We start from the raw sequence: 22,095 nt of genomic DNA on the forward strand, positions 1-22,095 counted from the left end.
AAATGTGTCTGGATTTGCCAAAAAAAAATATAAATAGGGGGTCACCCCCTATTCTAGTATATGGAGTTCAAGTCTTAGTTGCACGCTTACCCTGTCGAAATCCCTGCAGAACTGGACATACCCCACTTAGCCTAGCTTAAGACCCAAATCCCCTATCTCACCTTTTTCTCATAGCCTGTGCCTAGCCAAAGTGTTGCTCGTGTTCCATCGCGCTCGTTAATAACATAGAAACTGTTTCCTAAGCCAGATGTAAGATTTAATTTATTTTATTATTCATTTTGTTTATTTATTTTATGTTTATAAGTTTAGAACTCGCTAACCTTCACATATTGTGTTTTTTTTTTAGCCTTAGGTGACATCAAGCTCTCTTTTTTCTTTAAGATCCACATACGAGGTATGTGTACTCTCAATTTCAAGCCTCAAAAGTGAAGAATTCAAGCTTTGGCTTGGTTGATTCCTGCTCAAAAGAGGAGAAAAGGTGCACAACCTTGCGTAACAGACCTAACAAACTAAATTTTGGATCCGGCTTTCGGATCCTTTTCTAAAAAATTTCTTGTGAAAATCCTTCTTTTAGTTTTTTAAATTTTGGAGATCCACAGGTGACGGCTACCGTAGTGCAAGTTGAGGTCGTGGTTTACGCAAGAAGGCGTGACTTGGTTTTATCCTGGAAGCAAAGTTGCAGTCAACCCTATTGCACGAGGAATCGATCTTAGAAGAGTAATTGTTGCTTTAAAGATAACGCTTATATACGAGCCTCCATGCAATTTTTTTCTTTTTTCATTGAGTATATGTTTAAGCTATTTTTCCAACACATCTTTCATCAAGGATATGAATGCTTTGAACCTCACCAAGGACATGGCATTGGATAGAAGTGATTGAAGGAGAAGGATTCATGTGGAAGACCCATAATGATTTTCTTTTTTGGTTCATATTGCCGACCCCAATTATTTTGGGATGAAGGCGTAGTTGTTGTTGTTTTGTTTTGTTGTATCTTTCATCAAGGTTCAGCCAATCCGATTCAGCTTAAATGGCGTTGTTCATTGCCCGTTCATCTCTAACACAATGCTAATTAAGATGGCCCAAAAAATGGTGTAACTTGGGGATAATTTAGTTCATTAAAGTACGCCCCCCACCCACCCCACCCCATGGACTCTGTTGCAGGTGATCTTAAAGAATGAGATGGGCATGGTAGCACGTCTTTTTGGTGGGCCTACCAAGAATGTCCATCCTGAGATGAACAGTTCACTACGGTGCTTTGCTGCATAAAAAATGATCTCTAGTATTGGACTACATCTTGAATGCATTATGCTGTTTTTTTTTTCTTTAATATTGTGTTTCAGTTTTAAAAAAAGGTCTCCAACACACTTAGCTTCACCTCCACTATCAAATTAGAATTGCTAAAAGGTCTGAAGATTGACAATGCTGTTTTTTGAGCCACAGAAGAAGCCGCACAGGTGCTCGAGTGCGTAGATGCAGAGAATGCATTCATCATAATCGTGCAAGCCAAAATTCAATTTATCGTTGCCGGAGATTCATGAGGTTAATAGTAAATTATCGAGGTTCACATGGTGTGCTCTCACGACGTAACATCAAGCTTTCCATTGTCTGCTCTCAAAGCAAAACTGTATATACATATGCCCGAAATCATGACATCAAAAGACGGAAATCTGATTTGAACCAACGAACTTGCATACCGCAGATTGTAAGATTCGCACATCATTCATGCATGCTTGCGTGCATGCATAATTTTAGATTACAAAAATACACCATTCAGTGTGTATGCCAATGCCATTGTCTGCTATTTCTCTTTGTAATGAAACTGAAATAAGAAACGAGTTCATCCCAAATTCCTCCATCACATTTTATCAATTTTCCTGTCCAAATAAACTCCCTGGAATACAGCATATACATCTTCATGCATGAATACACTCTGCGTATATATGTATACTATAAATAAACTAAACCCCATTGTGAATAACAACCTACGTTGGTGATTTTAAGTACAAAAAGCACACCGGAAGCCGCCTCGCCTTGATTTCCAAAATCCAAAGTGTGGCAGCTAGAATCTTCAGCTTCGGTGCATATGATGGTGATGTACAGCAAACTCTGATCATCGGTCAAGAAGAAAGCTTGATCATGATGAGATTCCACTGTCATCATCACTGTCCGTCCACCGCCTCTGGAAGGCGGGCATTGTTGGTAGGAGGTTGGGGTTCATAGGAACTGGGAATTGGCGGCCTGCACTCATGACTGTAGTCCGTTGTTGCATCCTTCCAACCTCCTTGCATACGCGGTCAAGCACATCAAGGAAGTCACGCACTATGACAAAGATCCGGAAGGGGCGTGCCTCTTCGCGAGCTGCATTGCCGTGGAAGTATTCAGTGATCTCCTTGACAAGTGAGAGTGCCACACTTTCCTCAGCTCGGATCCTCAAGATCTCCTCCTCGGCCTTGCACTTGAACGAGGACATGGACGAAGCAAACTTTAAATTGGCCTCACCATCGCCAGAAAGGCGGAGGGCATCAGAGATCTTTTCAAGGCCAGAGGCGAGTTTGGAGACATAGGAGCCAAGGACATCAGAATCCATCGAAGCAGCCTTCTTCACATTGCTGAGTTCTCCAGAGAGAGCCGCAACCACGTGAAGGCCGAGCTTACGTGGGTCATCAACAGTGGCTAGGTCAGCAGTTGGAGCACGATGGTTGGCAAGGTGTGCCCCTTCGGACCGGATGATCTCTTGGACAACGAAGTGGAGGAGGGTGGTCTTGCCATCAGTGCCTTTAACATCGACAAGCTTCAAGAGGGTGTCCAGTTTGAAGGCATGTGCATCCCCCCGGTTGGTGCCCACATTCATTCGGTTGCCGGTCTTCAGTACAGCCTCAAGGAGCTTGAGGAAGAGGCGGCTGCTTCTCAGTTCCTCACAGGCTGCCTGAGATAGGAGAGAAGAGACTGAAGTTAGGACCCTAAATTTGACACCGCATGACTTTAAAGTTCTATCTTTTATTATTGGTTTGACACGAGAAAATATATAATTAACAGGAAAATTAGCAAAATTAAGAGCATCAGAGATCCAGGCCTCTGTGGCTGGCATCTGGGCCCCACCAAATGCCTCGCTGAGTTGCCTTAATTGTGCAGATTTAAACAGCATCTCAAAAGGTAGAATCAACCAAATCCCATCTCAGCAGCCAGCAAGGCATTGCCTGACTCAGGGTCACGGCTAAGTCCCAAGATAGGTGAACAATAAAGGAAGAAAATGAAAAAAGAGGCCGTTATTACCACTGCTAATACACCCTTTGATTTCTAAGGTCAATGCCAGCCGCTTTAAGGCTAAACTAGGTGGCAATATGTTGTCTCTATCAATGCCTGCCAGCATACTCTTGTGCATCACGTGAAATACCGCTACATGTCCAACAGATACAGTACCCACTAGGCTCTAACATGGTTGTATTCAAGGGGGTAAAGGGTAAAAGACAGAATGCTAGGAATTCACGAACCGGTCATGTCTCATGTGATACCAAAGCATTCGTTTGGAGTTTCTTAGAAATTCACCCAACTCAATTGAAGATTGTGGGAGCTGAAAAAAAAAGTCCAAATATGGTATATTGAGTTCAAATTTATGCTTAAACTTCTGGATTTTTCATTTTAAAAGTATTTTTCTACACTGCTCTTTGTAGATTGATCTTCCACATTGACTGTTTTCCGATGAAAAAAAAATCATTCACATTTGCCTGCCACAGAAAATTGTGGATTTCCACAGAAATGCACAGTGCTCGATCCGTTTCTGCAGGCCCCACAAACTCCCATTGAAACACGAGTCTCTCTTTCCTCGAGGAAAGAGCTCCACTTTTCAATGGGAGCCCCTTTTCAGCAGAAATGAAGTCCGACAGAGAGAGGGAGAGAGAGAGAGAGAGCCGGGGGGGGGTTGTTTCCATGGAGAGAGGCTCCACGCATTACGCTGCGCAGAGCCCCTTTCTTTGGCACACAAGCGTACCATGAAAGTGAGTGAGTTTCTCTAGACCATAAAGAAATCGCATGGAGAATGAAAATTTAAAATTGGAGTAGCTAAAGAGATTTAAACGGTGAGGATGCCAAGTAGAATAATATCTGGAAGAGTGGGCCTAAAAATTCTGATAAAAGTGAGAAGTAGCAGAACTGTTGGAATCTCATGGACCATTGTGGTTGGAGAATCAAGACCAGTAGAAGTAGAACTGTGCAGTAAGAAAAAAATGCATATACAGGTTTACTGGAAAAGGAGATGAAACAAAAAAAAAAGTATTAATGAATCAAGCAAAATGGATGTCACAAAAATCTACAAACAAAATCAAGATACAAGACCAACAGACCAACATGTTCCTTGGCTGCAACCTCGGAGTAACCTGCCAGTAGTAGAGATTTTAAGTAGCTATTTCCTATAGTTAGTCCACTTGGCTGATTAGGGGACCAGACAAACTAGAGATTTAATTCAAGCTACTTGGCAAACTGGATGACCAATTGCTATATCATGGTGTAACAAGGAGCATTTTAGATGTCCTTATCGAGCATAGCATGGAATGAAGTACAAAGATCCAGAAGACGTGTATTGCTGAGTCACTCCATTAACATCTAAAAGGTAATGTTGGTTATTTTTCGATATTAATCAGCACTCTAATCCAGTTTGCAGCAAACACAATTTTCATGAACAAATACTGATGCAGAAATCATCTCATTAATGAAAACACCAAACAATGGAACATTTTGGAATCACAATGTTAACGACCTAGATGCAACTGTATTAATCATGGTATCACCAAGATCAAAGCTTCAGGAGTTGAGATCTTGTGATTTTATTTTTCATCAAAATAAAACAAAAGGGTCTGCTGAACTCACAACTGTTCGTTTAGGGGTTTGTTTATACATTTTTTCAACTTTTTGTGCAATTGCCTTCTATTTGTCACTTGATAACATTAATGAAAGCTGTAGGAATCTGTGGGGCCTGAAACGAAGCCCAAGATTTGTAAGAATAGAGACCGAACATAGGACTTTATTTGGGTCTACGTTTTTTTGTTTTTGTTTCTTAATTTTCAAGTCAGGCACAACTAACAAGAGAAAAGTAGGGATTCATATTTCACTGTTTTTTATTGTATTATATATTTTCTGTTCTTAATTGTGCATTAAGTTTTCCTGGCGATCCAAACTGATAAGAGTAAGCACGAGGGCTCTGAAAAGTGATCGGTTAATGGTAGCATTAGACCATTAGGCAGCCATTTCTTGACACAATTTTCGCATATAAAATCTTATAAAAAAAGGAGAAAAAAAAGGGAACAGCAACCTCCCAAGTACCAAAGGCAATCAAAACTATACCTTTCATAAAGTAATCCTCCCCACCAAATATATCAGGTCTAGGCATTTTTATAATCATAAGTTATAACAGCATCTAGTTATTGGAAAATAAACCCCCTACCTGATTAACTAAATTGAGAGTCCTACATGATTTGCGTTTAATCAACTTTCTCAAATTTATATCAAGCATCTTTTTTTATATAAAATCACCTACTTATTCCCAATTTGTGTTTATCATGTATTGAGAAATCATGTGATTGAATCTTTAAGGGAAAAAGTGTCCAGAACTCTTATGCATACCTCAAGTGTTTTGAAAGATTTTCTGAGATATGCAAATTCTGATTCAAAGTTGGCAATGTACAGCATGGCATCCACTCGTTTGAAGGCAAAGGGTATGTCAAGCACAGCCTTGAGAAATCGCTCAGCTGGTCCTAGCTTGAAGCTGCCATCCTCAGTGTGCCCTTTCAGTTTCAGTTCTTCCTCTTTGGTTGGAGCCATTTTCAATAAAGTTTCAAGTAGTTCAGTCCCCAGTCCATCAGTGTTACCTATCACGCAAATCAACTTAGAGGTTAATTTAATAGCTTGATATGTGTAAAAATGCTAGGAAAACTAGTCACCTATACATATAGAATACTAGATTTATTGCACCGAGAACGTGTAAGAAATGCAGTGTCAACACGTTTATATTAACCCATCACAAGCTGTAATTTGGAGATGCTCATGCCCATGCATATGCACATAATGTAACTAGTTATACCAGCATACCAATTGAGATTTACTAGACGATCAGCGAACACAAGACTAATCAATGATAAGTGAACAGCACGTTTAGTGACTCCAATATTGATTTTTCCAATAGCTCAATTGTCTTCCAATGAGCATCTTTGATGACCACTTAAAGTATGCAAGCCCATGAAGAGAGTTGCATTTTATCCCCACCAGACCATGCCAAGGAGCCACATCCCTGAAGATATAGCATATATGCTTGACTGAAAATCTTGCTGAATCAGAAAAAAATAGATTGAGTGGACCCAAATTCAATCAGAAATAGAATCATTCTTCTAAAACTTTAGTGAGGTGGTCATGTAATTGCACCAAGAACTGGGCCTACCATCTTTGCACGGCACAAATTGAAAGATCGACATCAGAACAACATTGGACATGAGAAGTGCCCATTGGTATTAGTCACTAGAAACAGGTTGTCATATAACAATTTCCATCTCATGAATTCGGTATCTCTTTTTTCCTTTTTAAGAAACCTAAATGAAGACATGCACAATTTAAGTGACACCACCCTAATTTGGAACAAGGATCAGCTACTGTAAACTGGGGAATCCTCAGAAAAAGCCAGCCTTGAACCAAATAATCACAGCCATCCATGCACATCAGCATGATAGCATCTTTCAAACAAGTTGATTGAGGTCATGGAGTCTGCATATAGACTTCTTCCAAATAACAAACTTCATTAGCCCTACACCTGCTTCAAGGCCCCTACATATGTTATAGGTTAATTTACACTGTTAAGTAGCAAGTTCATGGGCATTAGTGCTGAGTCAGGCCCCAAGTTTTACAATATTTACTTCTGGCGCCAACATATTTTGACTGGTGTCAGCCAAATTTGGGAAATCATCATCAACCATTAAAAGAAAAAAATATGTGAAAAGAGGAATAACTGTGTTTGGAAAAATGCACCCACGCTCTCGTGAGATATGAGTTTGATTTTTATTAAGGAAAAAAGTTTAACGATAACTACATTGGTAACTTTTTATCATTTTAACCATATTTGGTTTTCATACAGGTGAAAGATAAGATAACACAAGTTCAGTTTACATACAAGTGAAAGATAAGACAACACAGGTTTGGCTAACCAATCTCAAGATTTTAGGAATTCATTTGGCTGCCAGCTACATATGTAAAGCGTGATCTTCTAAAGACAATCTTTGAGGAGTTTGGCTGCCAGCTACATATGTAAACGATATTTGAGGAGTTCGGCTGACAGCTACATATGTAAATGCGTGATCCTGCCGATTTCTGTGGAATGCTAACAGTCATCGTGATGCTCTGAGGGTAACTCCGTAGAGTTACCATTTATCTTAACATGCCCTTGCAAGGTCAACGGGGGCACGCACGTTGAGCTTGTCCCAAAAGTCTCAAAAATTGACGATAGATAACGGCTTGGTGAACCCATCAGCTAGTTGATCACCAGAGGAAATGAACTGAATTTGAGGATTGCCAGTGCGGACGTGGTCCCAAACAAAATGAAAATCGATTTCAATGTGTTTCATGTGAGCATAAAACACGAGATTGGCTGCTAAGAATAATGCCCCAATATTATCACACCATAAAACATGCAGGTTGTGTAGATGAACTCCAAGTTCCATAAATAAAGACTTTAACTACAGCAAGGCAGAAGCCACAGAGGCAAGAGACTTGTACTCAGTTTCGGTGCTAGACCGGGCAACAGTGCGTTGTTTACAGGAGGACCAAGAGATAACATTGTTGCCTAGAAAGACAACAAAATCCCCAGTGGATTTGCGATCATCGAGGCACTCGGCCCAATCTAAATCGAAGTATGCACTAAGTTCAAGAGAGGAAGATGGATGAAGAAGTAAACCATATTAATTGTATCCTTTAGGTAGTGAAGAATGCGCTTGACGGCAGTCCAATGAGCCTCACGTGGCTGATGAATGAACTGACAAACTTTGTTGACTGCGAACGCAATATCCAGGCGAGTGAGAGATAAATATTGCAGGCCTCCAACGATACTGCGACACAATGTTGCATCTGGAAAGATTGCAATGCCTGCTATGGCGAGCTTGAGAGATGCACTCATCAGAGTGGTCATAGGCTTGGTATCAACCATAGCAGCTTTCTTGAGAAGAGTGAGAATGTAAAGACATTGAGACAGATGCACTGTGTGGTTAAGATAGTTAACCTCGATGCCCAAAAAGTAACTTAAACGACCAAGGTCTTTGATAAAGAAGGTAGAGCCGAGATTGGAGACAATGCAAGTGATGACTTATGGAGAATTACTGTGATGATGAGATCATCTACATATACCAGTAAAAGGAGAAGCAGATGATGATCTTTATAAATGAAAAACGAGGCATCAGACTGGGATACGACAAAGCCATGAGAAAGTAAGTATGTGCTTAAGCGTTGGTACCATGCCTGTGGGGCTTGCTTGAGACCATACATAGCACGGTCGAGTCTGTAGACATGATTGAAAAACTTAACATAACCCAGGAGTCTGGCTCATGTACATATCTTCATCGAGATATCCATTAAGAAAAGCGTTGTTGAAGTCAAGCTGACGCATAACCCAGTTGGAGGAGACAACAAGTGAGAGAATAACCCGAATAGTAGTAGGCTTAATGACAGGACTAAAAGTCTCAAAGAAGTTGATGCCTTCTTCCTGATGAAACCCCTTGGCTACAAGATGAGCTTTATAGCGAGCAATGGTACCATCAGAGTGCCTTTTGATACGATAAACTCACTTGCAGCCAACAACATTAAAGTGGGATTGCAGGGGAACCAAGTGTCAGGTGCGGTTGCACATAAGAGCATCATATTCAGTAGTCATAGCCTTTTGCCATTGAAAAAGTTGAGACGCTTATGTGAAGGTGGAAGATTCGGGTTCGAGAAGGGAGGCATGAAGACCGATAAGTAGGAGATAGAGAAGCCATGAACGATTTGGGTTTTAAGGAGCCAGTCATGGGCTGTGTGACTATGGGATGAGAATGGTCAGAAAGACGATGAATACTTGGACTAGCTGGAGGAACATAAGGATCCGTTGGGGGAGTGGGATTAGGTGAGAGTGAATCAGGAGATACCGAGGGATCGGAGGGCGAAGTAGGAGATGAGTGATGATCAAGGGACGGTGAACTGAGCGGAGAAGGGGAATCAAGCCCAGTATTCACAACAAGTACAGGGGACGCAAAAGAGGGGTCAGGGCCAAACTCGGGTGACTGACCTACGGATGGTGAAGATAAGGAAGGAGACGGCATAGATGAGGAGAAGATGCTAGGTGCAACTGACAGAGAAATGCCCCACTGAGTTAAGCATGAAGGTGACAGGGGAGGCAAGGTCGATGTGTCTCGAGAACTGTAGAAAGAGGACTCGTCAAAATAGACATGTCGAAATATATAAGTGCGACCAATTAGAGGATAAAAACAAAGATAACCTTCATGACACGATGTATAACCAAGAAAGAGACACGGTACCGTTTTAGGCTAAAATTTGACCTGTTATAAGGTGTTAGTGAGGGATAACAAAGACAACCAAAGACTCACGTGAGTATAGTCGGGTTTGCGGTGGAAGAGAAGCTCATACGGTGTGCAGTGTCTTAGAACCATGGTTGCCAGTCGAGGATGCGATACGAGAAGCAGGAGCGGGAAGAGAGGCACTTTCAAAAATTTAAGAAGCGGAAAGCGTGGGACTACTTAGAAGCGAGTCACGAATCGTCTCAGAAGCGACCTAGAAAGCGAGGGGAAAGCGAAAAAAAAGAAATAAAAAATAAAAAATAAAATGGAAAAAAGAGAGAAGCATGGGGGAAGCGCATTTCCCATAAAAGGGAAACGCGCTTCCCATAAAAGGAAAACATGCTTCCCAAAAAAGGGGGATGCGCTTCCCAAAAAAGAGGGACGCTTCCCCCCATGCGTTTCGGAAGCGCAATGTTTCGCGCTTCTGAAGCGTGTATCAAGGAAGCACGCTTCCCCTACTATAGGGGCGCTTCCGGTAACTCTGCTTAGAACTAGAGTTGGCAGTCGGTTGATGATGTAGGTGGATGTTCAGAATGCATCAACCCAATAGGCAGAGGCTAAATTTGTTCCACTGAGCATGCTAAGACCGGTTTCAACAATGTGTCTGCTTACGTTCGACAAGTCCGTTTGTTCAAGCGTATGAGGGCACAAGAAACGATGAAATATACCATTATTTTGAAGATAGCTTTCGAACCAGAACTTGTAAATTCTCCACCAAAGCCAAATAGATTTTCAACAATGGACTTAAAGTTTTTAAATCAGTCAAACACTTGAGATTTATTTTTCATGAGAAATATCCAACAAAACCTTGAGTAATCATCAACCAATAGCAAATAGTATCTGAAACCTTCCTAAGAATCCACAAGCATAGGGCCCCAGGCATATGCATGCAAGAGTTCTAGAGTCTGTGAATTGTTGGATTGGGAGTGACCAAAAGGTTGTTTGTGAGCCTTTCCAATGAGGCAATCAACACAAGTTTTTATTTGTTTCTTCTTATCAAATGAAATAACATTGTTAGATTTAAGGAATGACACAATTGTCTTATTTGCATGTCCAAGTTGTCGATGCCATGTATCAAAGGATTCACATTGTCCCGCATATGCTGCCATCAGAATCACTGCTTGCCTTGATTGGATATAGACCCATACTGATTTTCGGTTTTCGAAGTCAAATCTTGCCTGTTTGACGATCCTTAACAATAAATTGAGAATGAGTGAATTAAAAAATACAATCATTATCCGTAGTAAATTGACCAACAGACAATAAGTTCTATGCGATGGCGGCAACATGGAGGACATTCTTTAAGGCAAATTAAGATCCTCTAGACGAAAGAACCATGTCTCCTGTATGAGAAATAGGGAGTCTTACTGTTTCCTATGACGATGGACTCACTCCCTTGATATGGGGATTTATTTGCAAAGTTTTGCTCATTCATCGTCAAATAATTAGTAGCACCTGTATCTGGGTACCAATAATCATACTCACTCTGTTGTATAGACATAGCCGAAAATGCTTTCAGAATGTCCCAACAATCTTTTGCAGTGAGACCGCGTTTGCTGCAATATTGACAGGTTACAGGTACTCGTTGATGTGAATTACCTTGATTGAAGTTGTTGTTCGAGGAAAAATTGCGCATGTGTCCCCTTCCTTGATTCCAGTGACCTCTGTAGGAACCATGTCCTCGACCTCTATCGTGAGTGGCCGAAAAGGCAGTTTGGGTTGATTCTTGAGATTCAAACAGTTTGGAGTGCAACAGAAGTACTCACTTTTTCTTGATTTATAAGTAGATCATACAGATCAACAAATTCACGAATGATAGCGCCAGTTGTAACAGATGTTAAAAAGCTTTCATACTCAATGGGCAGCCCATTAAGAGTTATATGAATGAGATTCGTGTCATCAACTGGATGCCGTGAGGCCGCCAACGAATGAGATAAGAATATGATTTTGTCAAGATATGCCAACATGTCCATTGATTCTTTCTTGATAAAAGTTAGCTCTTTCTTCAACATCATGATTCGCAATGATGACTGCGAACCATAGGCTTTCTCCAACGCTACTCAGGCATCATTGGCAGACTTAGATCTCATGATTTATCCAAGGACTACTTCAGAGATGGTAGCTTTGATCCAGCTCAGAGCCAGCTGGTCAGCTTTTCGCCAGGTGTGATACTCAAGATTGACTACCTGCCTTCCTTCCTTGTCGGTGACAAATTTGATGGGTTGAGAAGACTACCCATCGACAAAACCTAAGAGGTCTTGACTCACCACGATTGACTCCTACTACGAACGTCAGAGAAGATAGTTGTCTCAATTCAGTTTAATCGAGATTACACTTGCCACCGTGTTCCACGGAGTTGCTGATGCAGTGGGTGTCATTGAGATGAATGAGTTTGATGAACTGGACGCCATTGATTTGCTTGTTAGAGAAGGTAGCTCCGATACCATGAAAAGAGGAATAACTGTGTTTGGAAAAATGCACCCAACCTCACTTACATGAGATATGAGTTTGATTTTTATTAAGGAAAAAAGTTTAACAATAACTACATTCTTAACTTTTTATCATTTTAACCATATTTGGTTTAGATACAGGTGGAAGATAAGATAACAGGTTAGGTTTTCATTCAGGTGGAAGATAAGATAACACAGGTTTGGCTAACCAATCTCGAGATTTTAGGAATTCATTTGGCTGCTAGCTACATATGTAAATGTGTGATCCTGTCGATTTCTGTGGAACAGAAATCGGCAGATGCTAACAGTCATCGTGATCCTCTGAGGGTAACTCTGTGGAGTTACCATTTATCTTAACAATATGATCATCAGAAGGACGAAGTTAGAGACATGCAAGTAACTCTCTCACCTTCTATGAGCGCCTCGCAGACTTCCTCCTTTGTGACATTGAGGGCTCTCAAAAGGATGGCAATATTTTGGGACTTCTTTGGGTCGAGCACCCTGTTCTCCTGAACAGGTGAAGGAAGAACAGCCCGTCTGTTCGTCTCCTGTGGTGCAGCATTCGTGGAATTGCATACGAACAGAGTCTCGATCATTTCTTCATTCAATCTGCAAATGAAGGTAAAAATATAACCAAGAAAGGCCAAATTTCAAAATGAAAACAAAGCTAGTAAATGTGATATGGTCGTTAGCGAATATAACAAGCAACACAACGATATGTAATCTCTAAAAAAATCCGATATTTCCCTCCATAATCTACCAATCAATAGCACAAGAATCCAAGAAAAAGTTCACCTTCATAAAAGTTAAAGAATCCTTTCAAACGAAGAACTAAAAGTCTAAACAAAAATCATTCATTCGTAATATCACCCAACAAACAAAAAACGAAGGAAGAAAATAGAAAATTTTGATGTTACAGCTCATGTGCTTACTGGAACGAGCTAGATTTCAATTGGTCCCACACCATTGCTCGATCTGAGCTCGCCCTAACCTTGTCCCAGTGCAACGGCTTTAATTTAGGACGTGGGGTGTCCCCAGATTTTTCGGCCGAGGGCTCGCTGCTTTCCGGCGAACTGTCGGTTTTCACAGACTCCGAATTCTTTGGTGAAGGTATCAATGGTGGAGATCGGGCAATTGGCTGGCTTGGAGGTGGTGGAGGGATCTGGAATTGCCATAGACTCCCCCTTGGGGGTGGTGGTGGAGGAGGAGGAGGAGGCCGGCCGGAAAAGACGGGCTGTTTTAGAGGAGCCGGCTGCCCCGAGAACGACCGTCTTCCTGATAAAGCCGATTTTTCCGATAGCATCGATCCTTCGGAAGGAGAGGATGGCGGAGAGGGAAAAATTTGCTTCCGCTCGAACGGCATGGGCGATGATGGAAGCGATAACTGGAATCTGTCAGGGCTGGGGGCTTCAGAGATAGTGGACTCTGTCTCCGGCTCAGGTGAGGGGGCCTTTGAGGCTGCCGGAGACGTCGATTGGGAAGATGGGTAGGAAGGCGTTGTCAAGTTCGAGCCCCCAGTCTCACACCTTCCGGGCGAGTGCAAGGGGAAGACCCGCCGGGAGCCAGGTCCAGCGCCCGGGCTCCCCTGTTGGTTCTCGCCCGACGAGCCCCTTGGCGAGTAGAAGGACTCGTTGTCATCGTCGTCAGTTGTCTCCCTACCAGGCTCTGCCGGCCGGCGTTGGCGCGAGAGCGGCGGGAGCGGGTGGAGGTCGGGGCTCCGTTGGTGGAAGCTCGCCGGAGAACCCAATTTCCGGTATGGAGGTCTCACGCCGATGGTATCGTCACTCTCCGGACTCCGGGAGTCCACCAGAGTGCCCAAGTAGAGGACTTCCGATCCGTTGCCGACGCCGACCTTAGGGGTGGTGGAACCGGGATCTCCTGCCGGAAAGAGGCGGATGCTGGTGGATCTGATGGCTTTCTGGGAGAACTCGGCCGACCTCCGGCGCCGGAAGATGAAGATGAGGGTCAGCAAAGTGGCGAGGGCAATGAGGCTGATGACGACCGGGACAATGACCTTCTTGGCATCGCCGGAACTACTTCCCGCGGAGGTTGGCCGGACGAGGCCGGAGATGTTCGCCGGAATGGTGACGGACGGAATGGCGGCAGGAGGGGTGTTAGTTGTGGCAGTGGGAGTGGGATTGACAGGGAAGAATGGAGTGGTGGAGTTGGTGGGGGTTGCCGGAGGAGGGGAGACGGTGCCGGAATCTGTGGGGAAGAAGGGTTGGTGGAGGGATCTCCTGGTGCCGGCGACGTGGTTGACGTAGGGAAGTAGAAGGAGGAGGAAGATGACGTGGTGGTTGTGATGGAAGATGGGCATTGTCGGAGACAGGAAGCGATGGAGACTCCCGTGGTGTTGCTGATGGTTGGACGGCGGTGTGTGTCTGTGTCACTGAGAGAGAGAGGACGGTGGAGTGAGGAAGATAGAGAGTCTGTGTGTGTGTGTGCTGCGTGGTAGATGGGCCCTTTGTCTGTTTCGTCAGAAAGAAGAGGTAAAACTTTTGCATGGGAACCGATGAGAGAGAGAGAGAGAGAAAAGAGGACCGGTTCCCGGCGATGACTGAGAGCTGGCCGATCAGTCGTCGTTTTTCGTGGGCTTCTGGGCCCATATCCGTCTCCCATAGATCTGCCCCCACATCCTCACACCGACGAACTTTGCTGTAGCGTAAACATGCAAGCAGGTTTGGCATGACAAAATGAGAAAAAAAAAAGAAAAAGATGCGCCCCCCCTTTCACCATTTGGCTGAGCAACAGTATTCCCCTTGGATAACCTGAAAATGTTTTCTCGCATAGCCTTTGCTTTTTCTTGTGCATTTTTCCATCATGACCTTTTGTTACCTTCAATGTTCACATATATCCATTAACATATTAAATTCATGACTTTAGCTTGTGTTGACATGATTGAACAATCAAGAATAACCAAAAATCCTCACCCGTGTTGCGCATTTGCTTCTAATGCAAAAGTGAATGTTACTGAATGTCTACAAGCTTGTTTTGCTCATATCATTCCAAATGTTCAATTGTTTAGAGCTTCCCTTATCAAAAAAAAGTTGACAAGCATTGATTGCAGCAATGACTTCCAAATAAAAACAAGGCCATCATTCTCCATCTTTGCAATAAATTGAAAACAAAAAAAAGCATTAAATCATTAAAGAAAATAACTGTTAGCAGCTTTTCTCCTTTCAAAAACTTGGTAAAAGCCCTTGAGGTTGTGAGGATCAACTCTCGTGCATGCCAATCTAGCTGAACAAGCCAGATTGACCAAAAAGACTGTGAACCATGAAGTGGGTTTAAACTTAAGAATCTTGTTTTTTAAAACTTTTGTGCAAATATTGCAATATTTATCACCCGCTTTAAATGGGCAAAATATTTCAAGCATTTTGAACTACACAGTAGTAGTTTTAGTTTGGTTTTACATTATGTAATTTTACATATTTACTACTTATTTCTTTTTTACTTACATTTTTTAAAATTGTCGACAAATTTTTTTTCCCCAATAATTTTGTCATTGAAGATGATAAAATAAATCATATTGATTATTGAAGTTAACGGATTCTGACTCTCTCAAAAAGTAAAGCAAAACGGTCAAAAAAGTTGACTGGGTTCTGAACTAGGCCATGCACACAATGTCCTTTGAGGAAGGGGGCAACCATCGCGACTTCGTGGTCACCGACCACGTCTGGAGCCAGCTGTCTCACCGCTAAAAAAAAAGAAAATAGAAAAAAACAAAAATCGAGAGGTAGAAATGTGGGTGAAATCTTGGGTAAATATTCTTCGGATCTAAAAATGGGGTCCACGATCATTTCTACCCCTTGGTTCGTGTTCCTTCCTCAACTCCCCTGTTTCCTGGTCTATGACATGACAAAAAGTAAAGAAATGGTGTTCTTTAGTTTTTTCGTCAAGGACAGAAACGGCTCTTTCTTGTGTACAACTTCGTAACTGGACTCTCTTTGCAGTTCTAAATTACCCCAGTTGCAAACCGCTTGGATCTACTAGATCGGAATCCAAATATGAAATGTTAACGTTACATTGGAATCTGGATCTGGATATATTCAACTAGGTAAGGTTAGAGACAAATCCCGAATACATGTAGTTATACCCGATCCAAAAATAAATAGAACATAAACAAGCTATTTACATGTAAAATATGCAAGCAGATCGGATTTTCATTCTAATCAGTTCTGAATCTGACTTAAAATGATGATCTGTATCACGACCAAACCCGAAAGATCGCAATCTGATCTGAATGCTTATTCTGATTTTACCTAAAGGATCCATATCCGAAAATAACACGTTGGACTCAGATCCAATATCCATCCATATCGTATCCGTTTCCAGCCTTACTGATGAGACAAGTCTAAAGCTGAACAAGAAACAATTTGGTTTCTGTTTTTTTATCCGTATCCAGAAACAATGCCCACTTGAAGAGAATTTCCATGGTTTTAATGCACAAGTCAAACCCCTAAACCGCCCAATTTATTGAGTCCGAGACTATCTATAGGTTCCTGAAACTGTTCAAATTTGACATAGTTCAGGATCCAATAATATTTTTCACCTGTAAAGATTTATCAGGTAAAAATAGAAATTAAGCGAACGAGTCTCAAGTTTGGTGAGCGTTCTCGGGTGGGATCGGACTCGTGTCCCTCCATTGTAAGGTAAAGCTGGTGGGACTTTTTTTTTTATTATCCTGGCGGTATCTTGCACGATATGACATGCTAACGAAACCGAATATATATATATATATATATATATATATATATATATATATATATATATATATATATATATATATATATATATATATATATATATATATATATATATATATATATATATATATATATATATGCCACCAAACGTTGTTTTTTCTTGAGTTTGTGAAAATCGGACCTGTTCGACGGTGAAGGCGGGTTTTATGTTACCCCTTTTGTGTGTCTACGACTCTATATCATATTTACGTTGACCTGAGTTTCAAAAAAAATCTAATCATGAGATTATGTTTAGCACATTCTATTTAATATTATTTTGATTTACATAAATCTCATGTTTTATATCATTTTTAAACCTATCATAAACAGTGAATTGTTGAATTTTCCTGTTTCAAAAAGACAATATCTTAATAGTAAATAAATCATGCTCAATATCTGCATGGTTGAAATTGGTATTTGATAATTATATTTACCCAAAGAGGAAAGTGTACCACTATATAGTTAAAAAGTATATATATATATATATATATGGGATGTTAGTAATATCGAATATTTAAAAATCAAGATTTTATCATATTTGATTTTACAAACAGAGTGTGTCCCCAAACCCAATCTGACATTGTCCTGTCTTTTTTGTTCATCTCATTCCAGAAACTGTATCGTGTGTCGCCTGACCCTAAAAATTGGTCTATACCTTTCTTAAGGTGTCTGAAATCTTTTTTTCTAAATTTGAGATTTTTCCTTTACACCATGTGAGCATACCAATTTTTCTATCAAAATCTGTTAGAATCAACCATTCCTGCTTACTTGATTTTAACTTTGACTAAACCTAAACCTAATTGAGTCCACCTAAGCCCGCAACCTAACTTAGGCCACCTTAAATGTCAAGCAAAGGTACGTGACAACCTGATTACAAAAACTCTAAAGACATATTTTCAACACTTCGATCAATTGATTCAATTTCTATCTAAAGGATTGCACATCTACTCATGCACCAATAAATCTTAAAAAGTGTCAATCAACCAATTCTTAAGGAAACAAGATACTCTTGTTCCCAATTAACGAGAGAGATTCTTCAATCAGCCTCTCTAGTACATTAAACCAAACAATGAGTTCGGTCATAGCTTGGTCATCGTTCATCTATTTGCTTTAAACATGAGACATATCTTAACCCAAATCCTAAGTGAAAAGCTCTCCTAAGAAAGAAAGAAAAACAAATGCATGCTAAAAGAAAAGTAGCAAGAATACATAAACTCTTAAAATAAAAAAAAAGGTAAAAGCAAAATTTTTATCCTACTGCTCAATGAGGTATGCTGTTTTAACCTAGAGTTGTAGGTCAGGGGAGTCGTTTGGATGCAGGTTAGTGTAACAAGGGTTCGACCACAGACCACAGTCGAGCTTGAGTCCACCACAATTGGCTTGGGCCAAGTTTCGAAGTTCTTGACCTACAACAAGAGAGAAATGTGAGAGAGGGCCTAGCGGTCAAGGAGAGAGAGAGAGAGACGATTTTAAGAGAGAAAGATTCAAGCTTCAAGTATTTACACATTTACATTAGTTATAACAACTTAATAAAAGAGACATTAAAACAATAAGTCTACTTGACCAATACCTAGGTAAGCCTTCACTAGAATTAGGTATACTTATTTGGCCTAATCTATTCCAAGTAAACACTTCCTTCACTTTTGCCATACTTAGCCAAGTTCTTTCTTCCTTTTTTAAGCCTTCGTTCAACTAGGACATATGTTCCTCTAGGCCTTGAAGAGGGGAGGTTGACCTTCCTATGTGAGCCCTACGAGGGCTAGTCGGTTCAGGGCAGATTGAAGAATCTGATTCTTATTGATATCTTCAATCTTGAGATGAGGTGGTGTCCTTGGAGCGGATCCTGCTAGTCCAACATGACACCTATGATGATGTGGCTTGCATGACTGATGTGGCAACACTTGGCTTGGGTCCCACTTAACTGAGGTGGCTTGCATGGCTGATGTGACAACACTTGGCTTGAGTCTCACTTAACTGAGGTGACTTGCTTGAAGTTTGGTTATGGAGCAACATCAATTGGATCCATCTAAATCCCTTGGTATAATGCATTTCTATCTAGATCTAAGTCAGCCATTCTTAGATCTATTTGGGCCAATGCATGTGGGTTGAGGTCTTCCACATTGGGATCCACTTTGATTGACCGAGAAAATAGATCCACAGAAAGGTCTATCAAAATTTGGACCATATCAAAAACACCTTTCAAGGGTGAGCTAGAGCTAAAATAGGCAGCACTGGCCTGAGCACCACCTAGGTTGTCTGGGCAACAACCTAGGTATTTGTTCCATCATGAGCGACAACCTAGGTTGTCATTCTAATGAAGTAGGTATGAATCTAGTCTAGATCCATTCTCGACAACAACAATTGGACCTGTATGAGCGATAACTCAACTTGGATTTGATCCAGATCAAAATAGCACAATCACAACTTAGTTGAGGTGACAACTTGGGTCCATATCCATATAATATGGACAACAATTGGGCTTGGATGACAATGTATGGGCAATAACCTAGAATGAATGTGGATCTAGAACTAAATCCAAATAGGCTGTAAACTTTGTTTTGCTAATAATGTTTGATCCCAATATCGGTTTGAGATGATTTTTAGTTTGTTGGAAAGCTCAAAAAGCTTGAAAACATTATTTTTTCAGGCCAAAAATGTATTTAAAGTAAACCCAATAGTTTTGAACATAAGACATTGGTGTTTTGAGAAATCAATCACTTGAACTAAATCCATACAATAATGATTGGGCAAAATTGAGGTGTGTACATATGCCCCTCTTTGTTGTTGAGCAAGAAAAGCTTGGTCGATGATAAATAGACATTAATTTTGAAAGATGAAAGCTATTTTTGAAAAGCTTTACAACCATAAAATATTTTCAAATACTTTTTGGCAAAATGACATTGAATTAAGTGTGCTTTGTAGCTTAGGCACATGTAAGGCTTTACACATGGTCTCCTAGGTTCTTCACCTCTCAGTAGGAGGTCTTTCAGAGTGAAGTCAGATTATATAAGACAAAGGCAACATCTTGTTCTACATGAATGTCTCTTTTTCTCTTTACCCATCAAAGTGGAAGGTCTTGTTGAATAAGGTCAAATTAAACAAGACAAAACAAATGCCTATGTGCAAAAGATTGCACGAAAAATAAAAGTCTCTCAAAACATATCTTGAAGAGATGACAAGTGACAAAATTGTTTAAAAGACATTTAATTCAATTGACAAAACCTTTTTAAAATGCACTTACTGTTTCCTTTGTAAGGACACTAGTTCGCTTAGAAAAGGGTGTTTTGGCTTGACTGTGCTCATCTTTGAGGATCAAATTGCTCCATCAATTTGTGAGACAATCTATGCACTTAATATCTAACTATCTAAAGGCTGATCTTAAGATATGATCGGGTAGGCTTTTTAATAAGACAATTTAGTTTCTAAAAGTTATATCACCTGCATAAAAAAGTTAGTTAATATTACGTAGAAAAAATATATGTGACATGACATGATAATGCATGAGGAATGTTTTTCATTTGACAACTTTTGGATAAGGTGATCATAAAGCAACTTCTTAAGAAAATCTTCCTAACTTATGAAAGATCACATTTTTTAGAAAACAATGCAAAAAACACTTGATCTTAGCTTGCTCGAAGCCAATATAAAATATTTTGTCAAAAAAATTACGTATTGTCAATTGTTTCTCACTCCTTGACTTAATAATCAATCATTCAAGGTAAGAAGGTCTTGCCAATAACCAACCATCGGTCTCAAGATGAAACAAAAACTTTGTTTCACACAAGAGTCTTCTTGGCTTAATGAATAATCGTTTAAGGTGGGATGTCTTATTGACGACCAACCATAAATCTCAAGACACAAAAAAAAAATGAGACAAAATGCAGTTCGACAATAACATATATAAAAATTGACTTGAAATGACACTTCTTGCAAAAGCTATACCATGAATCTACACATTATGAAAAACCCAATTTTGCAGAAATTTGTCAAAATAAACCTTCCTAGAGAATAAACTTGTAGACCATTGTGGGTCACATAAGACAACCTAACTTATCAAATGACTATGATTCTTTTGATGCAACAATCAAAACATGATGCCAAAGAACTTCATGACAAGACATAAATGATACTTTGAATAATAGTGATACATGACATAATGTCATGATGAAACTTATTATAAAAAGTTTATGAAATGTCATATGAATTATAACCTAAATCCAAAAAAGGTGCTTAAAATGACTTCTTTCTTTTACAAAAAGAAAACTGCCCCATGCTAATTTTTAGAAATGGATATTTAGGATGAAAGATTGAATGCTTGCCTAAGAAAATGTTGCATACATGCGAATAGTGAATGCAAAATGAGTGTGTGCACTTTGCATTACTTAGCAACAATTCGATTCTTCGCCAATGTTGGTCCAACTTTACTTTTCATTTTTTACCCCTACTAAATAAAATAGGCAATCACTTTTTCACTAAAATAAATCCTTTTTTGGCCCTCAAACTTCAAAGAAACTAATCATAAAAGGTATTAAAATCATGCTTTAATAAGTATAAATCTAATCCTACAAAGATTGAGATTAGAGAAACTTTCACATGAATAAGAATCCTTGGATATGTAGGCCCACAAAATAAGAGCTCAAAGTATGTAAAAGTTTAAAACTTTTTATTTCGATGCACTTTAATATCTTCACATCAAATCTTGTGTCAAACATATCCATATTGAATATTTCTAAGTAATCAATCATTTTTTAACGACTTTAAATGAACAATAGAACATTAGTCTTGGGAAACAAAGAGAATAAAATAATAATAACAATGGTACTAGATGAGATAATAATGATATTTGTTTGAGGTAAATGAACTTTGAGTATCACAAGGCTTCAAAAGGGATAACAAAAAAAAGATAGATATTGCATCCTTAAATGTGAGGTTTAAAGGTAAGACAAAGAAAGTTGGTACAACATTCTCGAACTTAAAGCTTAAAAGTAAAGCAAAGGGTAAGAGATCAAGGTCATCTTCCACTCGACTCTTCAATTATAAAGGAAGCATTGATGCTTTAAAGAGATTTCTCAATTTTTTAAACAATGCTATTCATTTTTTTCTGCAATAATGTCCTCATTTTTTATTTACTTTTAGTATTTTTCATCTTTTTCTCTTTTTCAACAATATTTATGTGAAAACTTATATGCTTGTTAACTCGATTTTTTTTGCCATTGATCTTTGCGTGATCAATGACAAAAATTAGTCCCATAATAGTGGATGCTTATGCACATCTCTCTTCCTCTCTCTTTGTATATATGGGTTAACCTTACATTAAATCAG

General features: G+C 39.9%; 1 protein-coding gene across 1 annotated transcript; it reads right to left on the reverse strand.

Moving 5' to 3' along the window:
• Positions 1 to 1,818: 1,818 nt before the first annotated feature.
• Positions 1,819 to 14,345, reverse strand: LOC149840971 (formin-like protein 6). The gene is made up of 4 exons (XM_090005167.1): positions 12,961 to 14,345; positions 12,438 to 12,637; positions 5,617 to 5,861; positions 1,819 to 2,926 (listed from the first exon to the last, which is right to left on the reverse strand). Exons 1-4 carry the CDS (start codon positions 14,343 to 14,345, stop codon positions 2,135 to 2,137), a joined length of 2,622 nt encoding a protein of 873 aa, XP_089861293.1. The 3' UTR covers positions 1,819 to 2,134.
• Positions 14,346 to 22,095: the final 7,750 nt, after the last annotated feature.

The sequence above is a fragment of the Nuphar pumila genome, chromosome 4, assembly GCF_984573655.1.
Source record: "Nuphar pumila chromosome 4, dmNupPumi1.hap1.1, whole genome shotgun sequence".
Lineage (NCBI taxonomy): Eukaryota > Viridiplantae > Streptophyta > Magnoliopsida > Nymphaeales > Nymphaeaceae > Nuphar > Nuphar pumila.